The sequence below is a fragment of the Urocitellus parryii genome, chromosome 8 (assembly GCF_045843805.1).
Source record: "Urocitellus parryii isolate mUroPar1 chromosome 8, mUroPar1.hap1, whole genome shotgun sequence".
NCBI lineage: Eukaryota > Metazoa > Chordata > Mammalia > Rodentia > Sciuridae > Urocitellus > Urocitellus parryii.
This window is the reverse complement of record NC_135538.1, coordinates 125,088,172-125,107,979: the sequence shown is the minus strand read 5'-3', so window position 1 is coordinate 125,107,979 and position 19,808 is coordinate 125,088,172. Positions and strand designations below refer to the sequence as shown.

At 33.7% G+C, this 19,808-nt stretch overlaps 1 protein-coding gene across 1 annotated transcript; it reads right to left on the bottom strand.

Annotated features, from left to right (window-relative positions):
• Positions 1-18,556: 18,556 nt before the first annotated feature.
• Positions 18,557-19,495, bottom strand: LOC144256703 (olfactory receptor 2B11-like). Its single transcript, XM_077802118.1, has one exon. The coding sequence runs from the start codon at positions 19,493-19,495 to the stop codon at positions 18,557-18,559; it is 939 nt and encodes a 312-aa protein (XP_077658244.1).
• Positions 19,496-19,808: the final 313 nt, after the last annotated feature.

The window sequence follows — 19,808 nt, the reverse complement described above, 5'->3', positions numbered from 1 at the left end:
CTCCCTTATTGTGAGGTCCAACATGTCTGACCATACTTTCTTAAGTGCAATATTTCATGTTCAGCTGGATATTTTCATGAAATACAGTGTTTTATTTGGTTAGGAGTTTGCTAAATAATTTTTCTTCAGGTTTTACCTAAATATCAACAATGTACAATTTTCTTCCCTTCCATTTCCTTCATTACTCAGATCACCTAATTTGAATCTGATGTTAATGCATTCAAGATTTTTAAACCAACCCACACATGTTTTAATTAGTGTAAATTCCCACTAATGCAAATAGTTTACTATGCTATTTTTAAACACATGCCTCAGTTTCAAATTATAATGTTGGTTATTAATATTAAAATGTGTCAATTTATTTCCATGCTTTCTCACATGAAACTTTGCATTAAAAAGGCCAAAATATGCATGGAGTTGTTCAAAGATTAAATCAAAACAGCTGAATAGATCATTCCCTCTCACATAAAACATTTACCTTCAATCAAATGATCTTCTGTACTGGTTTCCTTCTTCTAAGAAAAAAATTGCTATTTTCATCAGAATTTAATATTAATTGGGGATAGGATTAAATATCTTCTCTCTATTCAGTATCTTTATTTCATATCATAAGTCAATACTTATTTGAAGGATCCCAAATCTTTTTAGATGCAGAAACCTATTTACCCTAAAATAATTGTATGAGGGCTTGGGGAATATAGCTCAGCTATTGAGTGCCTAGCATGTATGTGGCCTGGATTCAATCTCCAGTACTCCCTAAAATATAACAAAAATAAATTAAAACATAAAATAATAGTTAAGTAGGAGCCTCACTCTCTTTATAAAGCTGTGAGACTTTGTGCTCCAAACAGATAATGAACCTCAGTGGAAATTTCTTGCCAAGAGACACTATAGCAATTCCCTGTGGGTATTCTTCTCTCTCACATTCTTATTCCAATAAAATGAAATCATAAAACTGACACCTGTTGTGTAACATGGACTTGAGACTGAAAGACACCTAGAAAACTCAATTTAGCTCCAAAAATTTCATAGAAATGTTCCTAGATTACCAGAGAAAGACAAAAAAATTATTTTTGATGTCAAGATCTGATTTTTTATTTACATTTATATCAAATGTTATTTTGAGATTCTGCTATGCTAAGATATAGCAATTCTAATTCTACATAGAGATGGAAGAGACAGTCACCTCCTAATATGTTTTAGAAAACAAAAGGCTCTTGTCGTTGGTTTTATTTTCCCCACAGTAGCCTCACTCAGTATTGACTATTTACCTAACCTAATATTGATGATATTAAAGTTTCTCACTGACTTGAACAATAAACACCTTGTGTCATTCATATACATTAATATTTCTTTTACTCATGTTTCATTTAGTAATGTTTCATTGACTCATCAGTAAATATTATAGAATCCCTACTATGTGTCAATCACTCATCTAGATGTTCCAAATAAACATTGAGAATCAATATCCAACAACTTCCTGTAATGAAATTATACTCTAATATGGGAAGAATAGATTTGTGTTTATTGCTGGTGTCTTGATGAATTTAGCTCCAAAATAGATTCAATTACTAAACAAATCACAATGGTACAAGCTGATAATATGGCACAAATAAGTTTTGCACCAATAGATTTTTTGACAAAAGACTAAAAATTAAAATATGAATCTAAAGGATTTTTAAACCTGAATTTCTTATTTAAGCAATTTTTTTTCACTCAGGCCTTACCAGTAGTTAACAGTCTGGAATCCTTCTATAAAAGTTTACATCAGTCTTCTGAGATTATTCTCTTTGTTCATATTTATTCTCTTGTCATTCTCTGAATTCTAGAATTTTATCACCTTCTAATTCTTTTTAAAAATTATTTAGTAGAGCTCTCTTTACTTCCTTGTTGCCATATCTTGATCTTATTTCCTCCTCTAATTCTTCCACCATGATATTCTGTCTCACCCCAGGTCCAGAACAATGAAGTCAACCATTTATGGACAAAGATCTCTGAAGCTGGAAAGTAAAGTAATTCTTTATATTTTGTCTTTAGACCAGAAGGTGTGAGCGATAATCACTAAGCTGATGCAAATGCCACTATTCTATTGATAAAGAAAAAATATTATGACAAACTGAAGAGAAATAAAACACTGTCCGATGGCTGTGAGTTTTACTGAACCCTTTTGGTGACATATAAATGTAGTGAAATAATAGACGAGCGAATATAGGTCACTAGCAGTTGGATAAGAGGCAAAGGTTTTCAAAGTGGAATAATCACAAAATGTTGCCAAATAACAGACAATTCAGCTGGAAACACAACAGCACCAACTGGAACTGGGTTAGAAAATAAGTGACATAAGCCAATCCCCAAAAGCTGAAGGGTGAATGTTCTTACTTAAATGTGGATGCTAACACAAAACAAGGAGGGAGAGGAAGAATAGAAGTTCAGTAGATTAGACAAGGAGAATAAAGGGAAAGGAGAAGAGGCAGGAATAGGAAAGACAGTGGAATAAATCTGACTTAGCTTTCCCATGTACACATATGATTTCACCACTGTGAATTGCCACTTCATGTACAACAACAAGTCTGGGGTCCTAATTAGAATAAGATGTACACCATGTTTGTATAAATATGTCAAAGTACACTCTAGTGTCTTGTATAACTAAAAAGGAAAAAAAATGGACAAAAAATATAATTAAAAGTCTTAGGGAAAGAAAGCTGTCTTTATCTATTTCATAAATGGGAAATTGAATCTTCAGGCTTAACTGGCTCATATTTTCCTTTTTGTTGTTGTTGTTGTTGCTGTTGTTTTTGAACAATGCCTCCATTTCAAACTCAACATCATTTGAGAATCATCTCAACATCTCAACATCATTTGATATCCATCAGTAAATACTGGAATAAATTCTCCAGTCCACACAGTTGGGTTCACTGCAGGTAGGTCTGGGAAATAAGTCTAATAAGTTTCCCCATGAAATAAAGCCAGCATAGCCACAAATATGATGGCTGGAGACAGTGCCTCCCTATTGTTTAACGATCTGCTCAACCTGATGTGTCAAGTTCTTCAGTTGTCCCCACATTGGCAGTTTTGCATTCTGGGTCTACAGAGGCTTCTTCACCTTCCACTTCATTGTCTCAGCTTCTTGTTCCTAGTGGAGATCAGGATCAATGCCTCTGGTTCAAGCTTCAGATCCTCCTTGATGGTGATGAACATGCAGCACGCTGAGATACCAGATAGGATAAACTGCACCTTTGAGTGACACAGACATGGCTTCTATGCCACATTATCCTGAATCTTGTCCATTCCATGATCCTGTTTGTAAGTCTCTCCAACAAAATAGGCCTGACAGGCCCATTGCAGTGGTAGTCGGCTCAATAGCAGTGTGAACTTCAGCATCACAATTTAAGAAATCTAAAACAAAGAGAACATGATTCAAACAATTTTGTTGGGTTCTATCTCCCCTTTGGTTTTTTTGTAATGGTAATTTAAGGGACAAATGAGATTGCTCTACAGTAACATGACCTTGAGGATTATAATGAATACCTGTTCAGTGATCAATAAAACTATTGAAAAGAACTAGATAAGTAGGAGCATTATCAGTTTTAATTTATAGAGGATGGCGTGGCACTCCAAAAGCAGCTAAATGGTAAAAAAATGATTGATGAGTAGATTTCTTCTGTATGAGAAGTGGCAAAAATGAAATGAGAACAAGTGTCAATAATAACATGAACATAACACTGACTGCCAATTGAGAGTGGTGGTTTGGCTGAAAACCACAGGGATTAACCCTAATAGGTAAGACTAGAGTATGTATTACACTGATGAACAGTTGATGAAAAATTTGTTGTGTAAGCTGGAAGCATTCTGATAATGAACAATTTGAGAGGCTTGAGTACAGTCATAAGGAGACAATTGCTGACAAGCTGTAACAAGACAATCATCTATAGCATTACCTGTTGGTAAAAAAATTTCAGAGAAAGCTTTGATGTGTCCAATAAAACAAGGATAATTATGAACTCAAATTGTGTTTTGTAAAGTATGAAATAAATGAAATAACTCTTCTAAATGTATATGTCCAATGGCAGCTGTTTCGATGTGCATAGAACTCCATCTGTGTAGGCACTGTCACCAGAAATAATAACTGGCTTATTAGCAAAATGAAGCAAGGCACAAATGAGAGCTTGATGATGTGCTCATTGTGCGAGATGTAGGAGTCTACACCACCTTAATGTGAGCAAGGCTATGGTAACCAGCCTCGCCTGGACTAGAGCCATCTGTATATACTGTGACTGCCTCAGGTATCTGCTAAGTGTGTACAATTTGGGGGAAAATAAATGAGGTTAAAGTAGCAAATTGAATACACCTATCATGGAGATAATGATTTTCTACTTGACCAGGAAAATTAGCAAAAGCTACTTGCCAAGCACTTGAAGATTGACAAAGCCAGTTTTGTTTTTGAACTGAAAAAGACACCACAATAAAATAAGGCTCGGCTCCCACCAATTCTATGACTCGACTTCTGCCTTTAATAACAAACTGAGCAACAAAATCATGAAAATGGAGTAAAAAATTTTGAAGGAGACTGAGCAAAAGGAAGTCATTTGATAATTACTGAAGACTGCTATACAGCCTCTATGGGAGTATGAGAAGTAGAAAATATCAACACATGTATAGACTTCTGTAAATTATTTCTAGTAAGCTGTGCAGTCTTGAGAGCAGCTTCCAGTTTTTTTTTTAATTTTATTTTTTATTGGTTGTTCACAACATTACAAAGCTCTTGACATATCATATTTCATACATTAGATTGAAGTGGGTTATGAACTCCCAATTTTACCCCAAATGCAGATTGCAGAATCACGTCAATTACACATCCATAATTTTACATAAAGCCCAATTAGTAATTGTTGTATTCTGCTACCTTTCCTATCCCCTACTATCCCCCCTAGCTTCCAGTTTTACTAATGCATCCTTTGCTTCTGCTCTGAGTTGTCAAGAAGAGGCCGGAGAGGGATCTCCACATAAATAGCAAATAAAGAACTTAAATCTGCACTGGTGATTGTAAACCATATCACAACCAATTAATATCTCCAAACAATATTTGAAAAATAATTAAGAGTATGCAAAACATCATTTCTCATTTGTAAGTTCTGTGGATGAATCATGTATCCATCAGTTAAGCTGCTTGGATACTGAAAGGTTAGAGCAGATGCTATGCACAAACCCACTGAGGTAAGTGAGGTTTACAAGTGAACAAAAATTTTTAAAAAATATCTGAATTAGATTGTGCCATAAGTATATCATTCATGTAATGAATAATATATGCATCAGGATTGTTCTTACATGGGAGCAATTGCTTGAGCTAGAAAAGTTTGACATAAATAGGACTATTAGTCATTATCTGTGGCAAAACCTTCCAACAATATCTCTCAACTGGCTTCTTAAATTTAATAACTGGAGCACTGAATGCAAAATGCTTACAATCTGCTGGATATAAAAGTATAGTGAAAAAAATCTTTTAAGTTTATTATTTTTAAATAATAATCAATAGAAATAGCTATAGGAGAAGGAAGTCCATTAACTCCCTTCCAAAGGATCCATTAACTCCATAGTCTGATTATTCGCTCAGAGATCTTGTAATAATCTCCAATTACCATATTTTTCTTTATTACAAAAATAGGAGCTTTCCATGAGCTAAATGTAGGTCCAATGTGATCAGCTTATATCTGTTCTTGGACAAGTATATAAGCCACCTGAAGTTTCTCTCTTGTAAGGGGTCATTGATCAACCCAGACAGGATTATCTGACAGCCAATTCATTTTTTTCTGCTCTTCTTGGGGCTGGAGAAGAGATCAAGGCCTCTACTGAAAAGTTGATTAGGTAAATATCCCAATCCATGCCATCCTTGTTGAGAAGATTATGCTACAGATGAACAAACACTTCCTTTTTTTCCCAACCCTCTACTGGGGATAAATTCTTGTTTAAAAATTTGGAATGTAACCACCAAGCTAGGACTCATCATTAAAACTCCTATGCTATTTAGAATATCAGGGCCCCACAAATTTACTGAAAAACTCTCAAGGACATAAGTTTTGAAAAGTTCCTTATTATCTTCAGAATCCTTCCATCAAAGATATGGAGCATTCTTCACAGGCTGAGAACTGTGACCTATATCTTCCACATTAGCAGAGGCCCTGTGTAAGGACCATCATTTAGGCCAATGAATTGTAGATATAAGAGACATATCTGTCCCAGTGCCTATGACACCTTTAAAAATTCTTTCCATTTATATTAAGATCCAGATGGGGTCACTCTTGCTTGACTATCTGAGCCAAGTATGCCCTAAGAGATGACCTTTATCAACTTTGGCTTCTTTGACAAAATATTTTCCTCTTGAATGGTAAGGTAAAAGAAGAATTTGAGCTATGATATTTTCTTTGACAATGGAAGTACCTTAACAATGGAAATATCGGCAAGCTATAACTTTTATTTCCCCAATAAAAATCTGAATCTATCTGCCCTGGTAAAACTTGAAACCCTTTCATAGCTAAAATACTTCATCCTAATGTAAGTCCCACCATGCCAGAGGGCAAAGTGCTGTAAATACCAGTAGGCATGGCCTGAGGTCACATCTCCGGAGTTAATACACTTTTGGCAGTGAGATGAAGTTCCAGTCCTACACTTCCTTCCATGACCCTGTAAAGGTCCCATTGGAGGGTTATAAGGTTTGTCTGGAACCTTAACTCCTTGAGTTAATGTTCCAGACAAGAGTAACATTAACTCCTTGAGCTCAATTTCTCTCCACCTGGTTTGCACTAAACTCTATCCAGTTATATTTCCACATTAAATAGTGGTGTCCTGACAAGAAAGCTTCAGCTATCCTAATCCAATCATTAAGTGGCATGTCTTCATTAGCAAGCATTTTTAACAAACTCTGAACTAAAGGAGCTGTGGGGCCATATATAAAGCAAACAAACAGACTTAAAACTCTGAAGTTTTTTTTTTTTTTTTTTTTTTTTTTTTTTAAGAAATAGGCTCAAGTGATTGAAATGGCTGACCGGAATTATTTGGATACGCTCAAAACCCTTCTATCTTTTCTCCTGACACTCTGATTGCTCAGAGACTTTACTGTAATAACAATAACATTTTTTTATCCAGGCACCTTTAATTTTAATTTAGTCTCAGTCATGGGCTGAGGCATGGGAGCCAAAATAGCCATAGTCAAATTAGAAAAATTGTGAACTAACTCTCTTTCTTCCTCAAATTCCTCCTCAGAGTCTATCTGAAACCATTTTCCCTTTCATCCTGAATGCATCTGTCCAGATCAAATGCCTCCTTCCCCACCTCCTGACTCCTCTCAGGAGACAAAGTCCCCTACAAAGGAAGGGGAGGTGCCCCAGGCTGAAAACTCTTGGGTAAAGTCTCTACAGCATTTAATAGCATTTTTAAAGACAGATATCAAATCAGATATATTTTGTATCTGGAGAGTGAAGTCTCTGTCTCTACTGCCTAATCATCATGTGAGATGCTTCTCTCTGCCATAATATCCTGCCTCACTTTGAGCCCCAAGGAATGCATGCAGCCTCTATGGACTGAGATCTCACACTCTCATAAAAATGTATCAAGCCAATCTCATATCAAGGTCCATAGAGTAAAATTTTCTTTGGGGATCTTGTCTGGTTCCTGGGCTGCATATCTGAAACACAGCTATTTACCAAATTTCTGCCTAGTCTTTATGTTTTAGTCAGCTTTTTCACTGCTGTGACTGCAAGACCCAACCAGAACAACTGTAGATGAGGAAAATTTTATTTAGGGGCTCACAGTTTCAGAGATCTCAGTCCATAGAGGCTGCATGCATTCCTTGGGGCTCAAGGTGAGACAGGATATTATGGCTACAGAGTGTGGCAGAGAGAAGCATCTCACATGATGATTAGGCAGTAGAGACAGAGACTTCACTCTCCAGATACAAAATATATACTCCAAAGCATCTCCGTAATGCTCACTTCTACCAGCCACACTGTGCCCACCTTCAGTTACCACTCATTTAATCCTTATCAGAGTATTAATTCACTCATTATGTTAAGGCTTTCATGAGCCAATGATTTCCTCCTCTGACCTTCCCACATTGTCTCACATGTGAACACACACCTCATATTCAAACCATAAAACTCCACATCTACGTTTCCCTCCTCAGGGAACCAAGAACAAGTGTCAATAGCAAATTCTCAAAACTGCACCAGCTGTGCCTTTGTTACAGTGCTGCCCTGTGATGTACGTAGTCTTAAGTGTTGCAAAATAAACATCTCTTTCTTTAGATCCAGTGTACCCCATATTTTTAAGCTAGCTATAAAACTCTTGCCTCTCCTTTATCTGACATGTGTCTTCTTTTAGGAGTGTCCCCAAAATGAGAACTTGTGAGTCTTTGGGGCCCTGTTCTAGGAGCCAACTTCCATGTCCTACATGATCATTTATTTAGATTCCAAAACTGGGTGGCAAAAGGATTGAGAAAAGACAAACAGACACAAAAGTAGCGAAAAAGCTGGGACCCAGTGGATTAGCCAAACTTTGAGGGATGAAGATTGACAAAGAGCAAAATCAGCACATTTATTATATAGGTTTAAACATCACAAGGATTTATTGTGAGAAAGTTTCTTCAAGATAAACAGAAGCAAAGTTAGTAGTAAAAGCAATCCAATTAGTACTATCAATTTTCTACCTCTGTGCAGCCACATTTGAACTCAAAGTTATACACTTTTTGCTAAGAAATTTCCAAAAGAGGCTTTGCCTCTGTCTCTGGGCAGCTCAAACACCAAAATTTATTTTCCCAACACAAATCAGATACTCTGATTATTTAATGCATTGCAAGATATAAATGAGATGACCTTGAAAGGCATTATCCATTCATGGTAACGTAATTTTCTGTAGTGGATACCACTCACCATTTTTTCTGGAATGGAGAGATGTCTACATCTTTCTTTGTGCCATTTCTGGAAGGAGGTTGTTCCCAACCATGGATTGATAAAAATCAATGAATTTTTTAAGCTTCTTCAGTCATGTGTCCTTTCACCGACCAGTCAATAATAAAATCAGGGTGTAACCTGGGCTGCATCAAAAACTTTTAAAAGGTCCTCCTGATAAACTGAAAGTAAATTATAAACATTGTCTTCAATCACTGAGGCATTTTTGACTGACATAGTATCTCCTCATCAGAATCCCAGTAGACTTCCACAATGGAAAGCTTTTACACATATCACATATCAGCAACATTCATGAGAAATGTTTGTACATTTAAATAAAACCAACCAATATTTCCTAAGAACCCAAGTTTCGTATAGTGCTGTCCTCTAAACTCTAGGGATTATAGATTTCCTCAGATTCAATGGGTCATTGTGTCCAGAAAAACTAGACGTGAACTCCATTGCCAACTGTAATGGTAGTACAATACTAACACAAAAATGCTTCATAATTTCTACGACTAGAATGAAGGTTAACATAAACCATGAAAATGAGCTTGAAGTTTTTGTATTAGGAAGGCACAAAAGTCAATGAATTTACAACCCTAAAATTCCTTTAAATAGCCTCAGGGCAAAATAGTGATGGTGTATATGAGAAAAATTTTTCTATTCTTCAGTAATTTATTTTAATGAATAATTCTAAAGTAAACCTGTAACAGATCTGCAGTTTAAGAAAATATTTCATACATCATTCAAAGTAAAAATTAGCATACTGAGCATACAGGATTAGTTTTTGAAAATGAGTTGACATGTGCAACATATAATGTGACGTGTGCATATCTCAGTTTTTAATAAAACAAAGAAAGTTGTAATTAGGTATTATTCTAGATAAAATCTCAAAGAAAACATTGAGTTGTCATCTTAATGTATCTATTTTCCCTTTTGTTTCTGAGCATTATGTATTGTTATAAAGTATAAAATCATATTTGTAGAATATAAACATTTTCTAAATTACATCATTTCTAATACATGGTTTTGAAGCTTTTATAAACTAGTAATTTATTCATAAATTATACTAGTTTTATATACTTTTTCAATAATTCTTCTACAATTAAATATTTTTATTTTCTTCCCTCATTTTATACTATAGGACATTCAAAATAAAATGCTTTCATATTCAAATTTCTTCACTATTTGTTTCAGGAAGACTTCATAAGCCATGTGTTGACTGAGTGATGTTTAAGCCATTAGGCAGGGGAGCCCCATACCAGGAACTCCCAGTAGGAATCCACTTGTTCAAGAATGCCTGATTCATGTGGTGCCCAAAACTAGCTCACAGATCAAGTTCTAGCACAGCATGGGAAATGTGAGTGACCCGCTAAGAGCCAAACAGTCTGCTTACCCCCACCAATATGCTGTTTTTAGTGAAGAAGCAAGCACAAGAGACAAGATTCCTCCCACACTGAAATCTTATCCTTACCAATCCTCTTTGGTCCATATTGCTATAAATAAAGCAAGCCAGAATCCATCTTTGTGAGACACTGTACCCCTCTGGTCGGTTTCACTTGTCACTGCCCCCTGCTCTGTAAAATATATTTCTGGTCTTTCCTATTTGTTTCCTGGTACTATTTTCATAGCTTTTATTTTGCAGCCAGCCCATCTGTCTAAAAGAAACCTTTCCCTCACCTATGTGGGATGTGAGCAAGAATTTGTTTCTTTTCAAATTTGCTTATTTTTAAAATTGACAGATAAAATTACATTTATTTTGTACAACATGACATTTATATAAATATATACATTGTGGAATAGTTAAATCCAGCTAATTATATACATTAACTCATTTGTATATCTTTTTGGTAGTTAGAATATTTAACATCCTCTCAGCATTTTTCAAGCATATAGTATGTTGTCACTAATTATTGTCACTGTGCTGTACAATTTATTCTTTGAACTGATTCCACAGGTCTAATTGTAATTTTGTATCCTTCAACCAACATATCTCCATTTACTACTAACCCATAATCCCAATGACCTCACCTTTTGATAACTAGCATACAGGGGTGATATCATGCACTATTTCTTTCTGCACCTAGCTTATTCCATTTAATATAATGTTTTATGGGTTAATTCCCATTGCAAATGACAGATTTCCCTTCTTTTTAATAGATGAATAATATTTCACTGTGTATATACACCATCTTTTCTTTATATATCCATCCACTAATGGACACTTATCATATATTGGCAATTTTTAATAGTGTCAGAATAAACATGAGAATGAAGATATCTCTTCTGCATACTGATTTTATTTCCTTTAGATGTATACCCAGAAATGGGATGGATAGATCAATATATTACTTATATTTTTAATTTTTTGAAGAACCCCCATACTGGTTTCCATAGTAATTGTACTTACACTCCCACAAACATTGTGCAAGTGTTCATTTTTCTCCACATTCTTATAGACACTTGATGTCTTTCTTCCTTTTGATAATTATGTTCTACCAGGGGTGAAGTGTTAGCTTACTGTAGTTTAAATTTTCATTTTTTCTGATAATTCACAATACTGAGGAATTTTTGTCGTCTTTTCAATAGAGTGTATTCATGTCTTTTGCTTATTTTTTTAATGGAGTCATTTATCTTCTTACAATTGAGTTCCTTGTTTACTTTGGTTATTAGCCTCTTATCAGATGAATGGTTTGCAAATATTTTCTCTAATTCCATATATTGATTCTTTGTGTTTATTGCTTCCTTGGTTGTGCAGAAGCTTTTTAGTTTTCACTAATTTGTCTTTTTTCCATTTTGTTGCTTATGCTTTTCAGGTCACATCTTGAAAAAAAAAATCCTAGACCAATGTTGTGTAGATTTCCCCTACTTTTCCTAGTAGTTTTACAGTTTCTGGTCTTACATTAAGTATTTAACCCATTTTGAGTTTGTTATCTGAGATAAAATCCCAATTCCATTCTTCTGTATGTGGATATCCAATTTTTCCCATAATATTTATTGAAGAGACTATACTTTTCTTTTGTGTATTCCTGGCATTTTTGCTGAAAATCAATGCAACGTATATCTGTGGGTTCATATTTGGACTTTCTATTCTGTCCATATGCTGATGTGTCTTTTTAAATCAGTACCATGTTTTCATTATTATAGCTTCAAAGTATATTTTTGAATCAGGCAGAGCAATGTTTCCAGTTTCTTTTTGGTAATAACCACTTTGGTAATATTGGAGTTTTTTAAATAATTCTATGGGGATTTCAGGATTGTTTATTATTTTTCCACGAAAAATAACATTAAAAATTTGATAAGAAATTACAGTGACTCTGTAGCTCTCTTTGGACTTTTTAACAACATTATTTTTTCTAACCCATAAACATATATATTTCCACTTATTTGTCTTTCTCAGTTACTATCATCAGTGTTTTGCAGTTTTCAGTAGCAGGACTTGTACTTCATTGGCTGAAAGTATTTATAGTTATTTAAAAGTTTCTAGTTTTTTATAAGACATTGTGTTCTTGACTTCTTTATCATATAGTTCATTATTAGTACATAGAAACATTGATTTTTTGGTGTTGATTTTGCATCCTATAACCTTATAAAATTTGCTAATTAGATTCAGTATTTTTTAATGGAGCAAATGGTGTCAATTTCCCTTCTTCCTTTCTTATTTGAATGCTTTTTACTCTTTCTCTCACATAATTATTATGACTAAGAATGCAGTACTGTGTTGAAAAAATGTGGTGAAACTGAACCTCCCTTTTTGTTCTAGTACTTAAAGGCTTTCAACTTTTCACCATCGGGTATGAGGTTCATTGAAGGCTTTTCATATAAGGCCTTTTTTTTTAAGAGAGAGAGAGAGAGGGAGAGAGAGAGAGAGAGAGAATTTAAAAAATATTTTCAGTTTTTGGTGGACACATCTTTATTTTTATGTGGCGGTGAGGATTGAACCCAGTGCCCTGCACATGCCAGGCGAGCATGTTACCACTTGAACCATATCCCCAGCCCAAGGCCTTTTTAAATTTTTTTTTTAAGATTTATATGACAGTAGAGTATGCTTTTATATATTAGACATACATGGAGTGCAAGACATTACAATTTTTATCCCATTCTTGTTGTTGAACATAATGTGGAATTGCACTGGTCATGTATTCATATGTGAACATAGGAAAGTTATGTACAATTCATTCTACTGTCTTTCTTATTTCAATTTCCCTCCCTTCCCTTATTCCCCTTTGTCTAATCTAATAAAATTCAATACTTCCCCTCCCTACTCTTTCTTGTTATGAGTTGGTGTACATATATCAAAGAGAATATTTGACCTTTGGTTCTCTGGGACTGGCTTATTTTGCTTGCCATGATACTGGCAAATGTCATAATTTCATTTTTCTATACAGTTGATAAATATTACATTGTGTATATATACCACATTTTCTATATACATTCACATGTTAAAGGGCACCTAGGTTGGTTCCATATCTTGGCTATTGTGAATTGAGCTCCTATATACATTGATGTGGCTGTGTCCCTGTAGTACACTGATTTTAAGTCCTTCTGGTGTAAATCAAGGAGTGGAATAACTGGGTAAAATAGTGGATCCATTCCAAGTTTTCTAAGGAATCTTCTTACCACTTTGCCTAGAGGTTGCACCGTTTGCAGTCCCACCAGCAATGTATGAATGAAAATTTTCCCCACATCCTCATCTACATCTATTGTTAATTGTTTTGAGGTACCTTCCTACTATGCTTGAATTGTCAACTTTTTATCATAAAAATGATGTTTTATTTTGTCAGTTAATTTTTCCAAATCTGTTGAAATTACTATATGATTTTATCATTCTTTTGTTAAAATGAAGTGCTACATTTAATGATTTGTATATGTTGAATCACCTTTGTGTTCCAGTGTTAAATCCAACTTAATCAAGTTGAATGATACATATATATGTATATATATATATATACATATATATATTATATATATATATATATATATATAATATATATATATATATATATATATTGTAGTTGGACACAATACCTTTATTTTATGTGGTGCTGAGGATTGAACCTATGGCCTTGCATGTGCTAGGTGAGCGCTCTAGCACTGAGCCACAACCCAGTCCTGAATGATACTCTTAACATGTTGTAGAATTCAATTTGCTAGCATTTTCTTGATGGTCTTTGCATCTCAGATCTTCAGGGATATTGACCTAAAGTTTTTATTTTTTGTAATATCCTTGTCTGTTTTTTAAAATTTTTGAACGAGTACCTTTTGTTTGACTTTTTTTTCTTTTGGAATAGTTTGAGGATTACTATTTGAATATTTGATAGAACTTATCAGGAAAGCCATCAGTTCCTGAGATCTTTTTTGATTGAAGACTTCTTGTTATTGATCTTATCTCCTTACTGTTTTATCAGTGTGTTCAGACTTTCTGTTTCTTCATGATTCAGTCTTGATAGGTTGTAGGAATTTATACATTTTTTTCTAGGCTATTCAACTATTAGCATGAATTATCCATAGGAACTTTATTGTCCTTTGTATTTCTATGGTATCTCCTCTTTCATATCTTATTATGCTTCTTTGAATTTTTACTTTTTTCTTAATATATCTAATGGATTATTGATTTTTTACTATCTTTTCAAAAGAAATGAAATGTTAGTTTTATTATCTTTTTTTTCTATTGCATTTCTAGTCTCAGCTTCATTTGCTTCTGCACAAAGTTTGGAATGTTGCATGTTCATTTTTATGTCTCAATATATTTTTAGAATTTTTGTCATTTTTAATTTGATTTATTGGTTGTTTAAACAATAGCATGTTGCTTAATTTACATATATTTCAAACTTTGTAAATTTCTCTTGTCATTATTTATTTTATCCACTTTATTCAGAGAAGTTTACATGTTATGACTCTGAACTCCTTAAAATAGTCAGAAATGAGTTTTATGGGCTAACACATGATATTTCCTGGAGAATGTTCTCTGGGTACTTGAGAAGAATGTATACCATAATGCTTTAAGATAGAATGTTTTATAACCATCTTTTAGGTCCACTTGATCTCAAGTGGAGTTTAAAAACATTGTTTTCTTATTAATATTCTGTTTGAACAGTCAATTTATTGGTGAAAATGGAATATAGAAGTCCCTGCTTTTATCACATTCCTGTTTATTTTTAAGACTTTTAATATTTGTTTTATATAATTTAGAGTTATTATATCCTTGGTGAAATTGGTTTCATTATTATATAATGAATTTTTTATTTAACTTCATAGTTTTTGACTGAAAGTCTATTATAACTGTTGTTAGTCTTGCTAATCCTGTTCTCATTTGGTTTCCATTTTTTTGGTCATTTCCATCCTTTATTTTCAGTTTGTTTGTCTTTAAAGAGAAAATGAATCTTTTTAGTCACACAGTTGGAACTTGTTTTATTATCTGTCAGTCATCTGTCTTTCAATTGCATATTTTAGTCCATTTACATTAGAAGTAATTACTGATTGGTAAGTAAGGACTTACATTTTTATTATGTTAGTTTGTTATTTGTTTTTCTTCTTTTTTTCCTGTTTGCTTGGATTTTTGTTTTGTTTTGTTGTTTGTTTGATTTTTGCTTTTGATACTGCATATTGAACTCAAGAGCACTTATCACTGAGCTTCATCCCCAGTCTTTCCTATTTTTTTTTAAATTTTGAGACAGCATCTCATTATGTTGCAGAGGGTTTCACTAGTTTTCTGGTTGTTTTGCAAATCCTTTTTGATTTTATCTATTTCTTGATGTTTCTTTTGGTTGTAGGCATTTTTCTTGAGCAAATGACAGAACCATATTTTAGCAAATGTATTTTCCCACTTATTATATTAGATCATTTTAAGGAAAGCTTTAAGATTCAGAAAATTGGAAGAGGCATTTTTAAATGCAAAAGTAAATGAATGCACAAAGGTGAAAATGCAGGAAAGTATAAGAAATGGAGTTATCATAACATTATAGTTGGTTTGGAAAGGGATGGTGGTTTGGGGTTATATATACAATACAATGTACTGGTTAAAAGGGAAGTAATGAGAAGTATAATTAGAAACCTCTTAGTGTATCGAACTTTGTTTCTGCCTATATAAGTAACAGAAAGCATCAGTGGCTATTTATTTATTTATTTATTTATTTTTATATTTCTTTTTTTATTGGTTGTTCAAAACATTACAAAGCTCTTGACACATCATATTTCATACATTTGATTCAAGTGGGTTATGAACTCCCATTTTTACCCCATATACAGATTGCAGAATCACATCGGTTACACATCCATGTTTTTAAATAATGCCATTCTAGTGACTGTTGTATTCTGCTACCTTTCCTATCCTCTACTATCCCCCCTCCCCTCCCCTCCCATCTTCTCTCTCTACCCCATCTACTGTAATTCAATTCTCTCCTTTGTTTTTTTTTTCCCTTTCTCACATCCTCTTATAAGTAATTTTGTATAACAATTTCCATGCAATTTCCCTTCTCTCTCCCTTTCCCTCCCATCAATGGCTATTTAGGTCAACCTCCTAACTCTCTCTTCATATGATAATAACCAAAGTTTGATATATAAGATCTTGAGATAAGTAAAGTGTCTATATCCAGAAATCATTTGAAACAATTTGCATGATGTCAATCTTGATAAAAATAAACACACTCAGAAGTTATTTTTCTGTGTAACAAATTCTTATATGATTTTTTTGAATACTCACTACACATTGAAGGTTATTTTACATTTATTGTATTATATACATACTTTTTGGCTCAAGTAAAAATTTAAGCATTTATTCAAAATACACTTATTTTAATCACAATGTTAAAGTGTTTACTTCTCATATTAGACTAGGAAATTAGTTATCTATGTTTAAATCTACTGTCCTTTCTTTAAACAAATCGGACATATTTTCTAATTCCACCATATATACTGCTTCTTCACTCTACCCTTCTCATCAGTGGCCTCTGTGACTCCTCTAAGGCTTAGAAATTCTAAAGATGTCAGTTTGAAAAGATATTTGCTCTTAAAGGCATTTGTTCAACCAGAATTCTGATTTAAGTCTAGTTTATTTATCCCTCTTAGAAAAGGATGCACTTCTTGCCTAGAAGTTATTATGCTATTAATAAAGAAGGATATCTCTAATTTGGAGAAAACAATGTTTAAACCATCTTGATTTCTTAAAGACTTTCCCAAGTCTTTCATCATGACAAAGATAAAATGCCTTAATATTTCCTATTTGTTCTTGCTTTGGGAAAGGACAAAGGTTTCTAATTAACTTTCTTGAAAAAGGCATTCTCAAGATTACTTATGCTTTGCATCAAAAGTAGAGTACAATTTCACATTGATATAGTGATATGCCTTTCTCTCATTAGGGTTTCTTAAATGTTAACTAAATTATAAAATGTACTGAACATACATACCTTAAAAATGTGAAGTTCTCTTCTAAAAATGTTTCTGTGGTTTTTTCCTACCACTGGTTTAAGTATTCTTTATCCTGAGACTTCTACATTAATACTTCATAAAGTTCTGATATTTCACCAAGTCTGGATTACATTTACATTTCCAAAATAAATAATCTTTACAGACAAAGAAAGTAGCATACACATCAAATGAGTCAGAACTCAGGGTAATATAAGCACTATGAACAACTATTGTTAGCCTTAGTAGTTATGCTTTTAACACCGAATTAAAGTCTTTCACCCCAAAGCTCAAGATATCTGTACAGGTTGAGCATCCTTAATCCATAAAGCTCTGAAACCTGAAAATTTTAAATACACTTGTGATAATACAAGTGGAAAATTCTACATTCATCTGCTGTGATGGATTATAGTCAAAATGTGCAATAATATTTGTTAAGATTAGCTTCAGCTATTTACATAGGTTATATATAAATACAAACAAATTCTGCCATATTTAGAAATGGGTCTCATCTTCAACACATGTCATAAATATAAAAATATTTCAAAAACACAAAGAAAATTTAAAGTATGAAACTCTTGAAATTTAAAAAGTTTTGGTGACAATCCCCTAACAATTACCCACAAATTAATTTTTTAATTACTCAAATTATTTACAAAACTCCAAAGTTCTCATGACGTAGTGCAGCACCAGATGTTCTGTTATTTTCAAAGAATATATCTGGTTGCAGTTAATTTTGGTAGTGTGGTTCAGTGTACTATGAGTCTTTCCTTTAAGTGATTTTTCTCAGATCTCGATCATACCAAAAGACACAATAGAAAAGTCCAAATGAGGGATTTTTTGAACAAGTCTACATGTCTTCACTATGCAACATCATATTGAATTCTATGAATTCCACACTAAATAAAAACAAAAATCATGAATCTACTTAAACTAATCTACTTAAACTAATAAATTTATATTATAAATACAGTTGCTAGTTCAGTATTCAAATAGAAAATACTATTTTTCTGTATTTTCACAAATAAACTTTCCATACTAGTGCACACAATCTAATAACATTCATGCCCAATGTGACTGTAAAATGTCAGAAACAAAATATTTTTATCAAGAAGAACACATAGCATGAGATTGGATTATTAGTCTAAATGAATTGTTACAAAATCAATACAAACTTTTTAAATAAGTAATTTTATTTTGTTGACAACCTTTCACTTTGAAATGAAAATGTTTCTCATTAGGTTGCCTAATGCCCCTTTTACATCTTTATTCCTCAGGGTATAGATGAAGGGGTTGACTGTAGAAGTCACCACTCCATAGAAGAGAGCCATGAACTTGGGCTGGTCCCTTGTGATGGAGGAGGAAGGCTGAAGATACATGCTAATAGCTGGACCATAAAATAAGGAAACTACAATAAGATGAGAAGAACATGTTCCAAAGGCCTTTTTCCTTCCCTCAGAAGATTTAATCTTAAGTACAGCATGTCCAATACTAGCATAAGAGGAGAGAATTAAACATAAAGGAATAACTAAAATAAAAATACACACCACAGACAGTGCAAGTTCATTAGCTTCCTTTTCACCACAGGCAGTCTTTATCAGAACTGGAATCTCACACAACAAGTGATCCAGTTTATTGACACCACACAATGGCAATTGTAAGGTCAGTGTGGCCTCCGATAAAGCAAAAAGCACTCCAGTCAGCCACATAATACACGCTAATAAGATGCAGATGCGTTGATTCATGATGAGGGTGTAGTGCAGAGGCCTGCAGATGGCCACGTAGCGGTCAAAGGACATGATAGTCAAGAGAAGACATTCTGTGGCTCCCATAAAGTGGAAGACATAAAGCTGAACTACACATCCTACATAGCTGATGGTCTTCTTAGAGCTTCCCAGGTTTAACAGCATCTGAGGCACAATGCTTGTGGTTAAACACATGTCTAAAAAGGAGAGGTTGGTGAGAAAGAAATACATGGGACTACTGAGACGAGGGTCTAACTTGGACACCAGAATGATAGCAATGTTTCCCATCATGGTCATGGGGTATGTAATAAGAAGAACAATGAATAGAGGAAGCTCTAGCCAAGGCAGATCATCTAAGCCTAGTAGGATAAACTCTTCAGGGTGGCTTTCATTAATGAGTGCCATTCTCTTCAAGTTGTGTCACCTGTAATAAGGAAGTGGCAAAACTTTAGAAAGTGTTATAAGTAATTAAAAAGCATAACCATACATTGGACATATGATTACAGAGGATATTTTGCAATAACTCTTGGATGGAAGAAAGCAAAATCTGTCACTAGGTGACCAAATTTCTATTTATGACACTCAAGAAATGGCATTTACATTAAAAAATAGCTAAACATTCTGAAACTGAATTTTCTCCTTTGAATAATAAAGGCAGACAATAATGTTCTCCCTATGGTGAAAATTTAATAAGTAGTGGTAACTCTGCTGGACACCC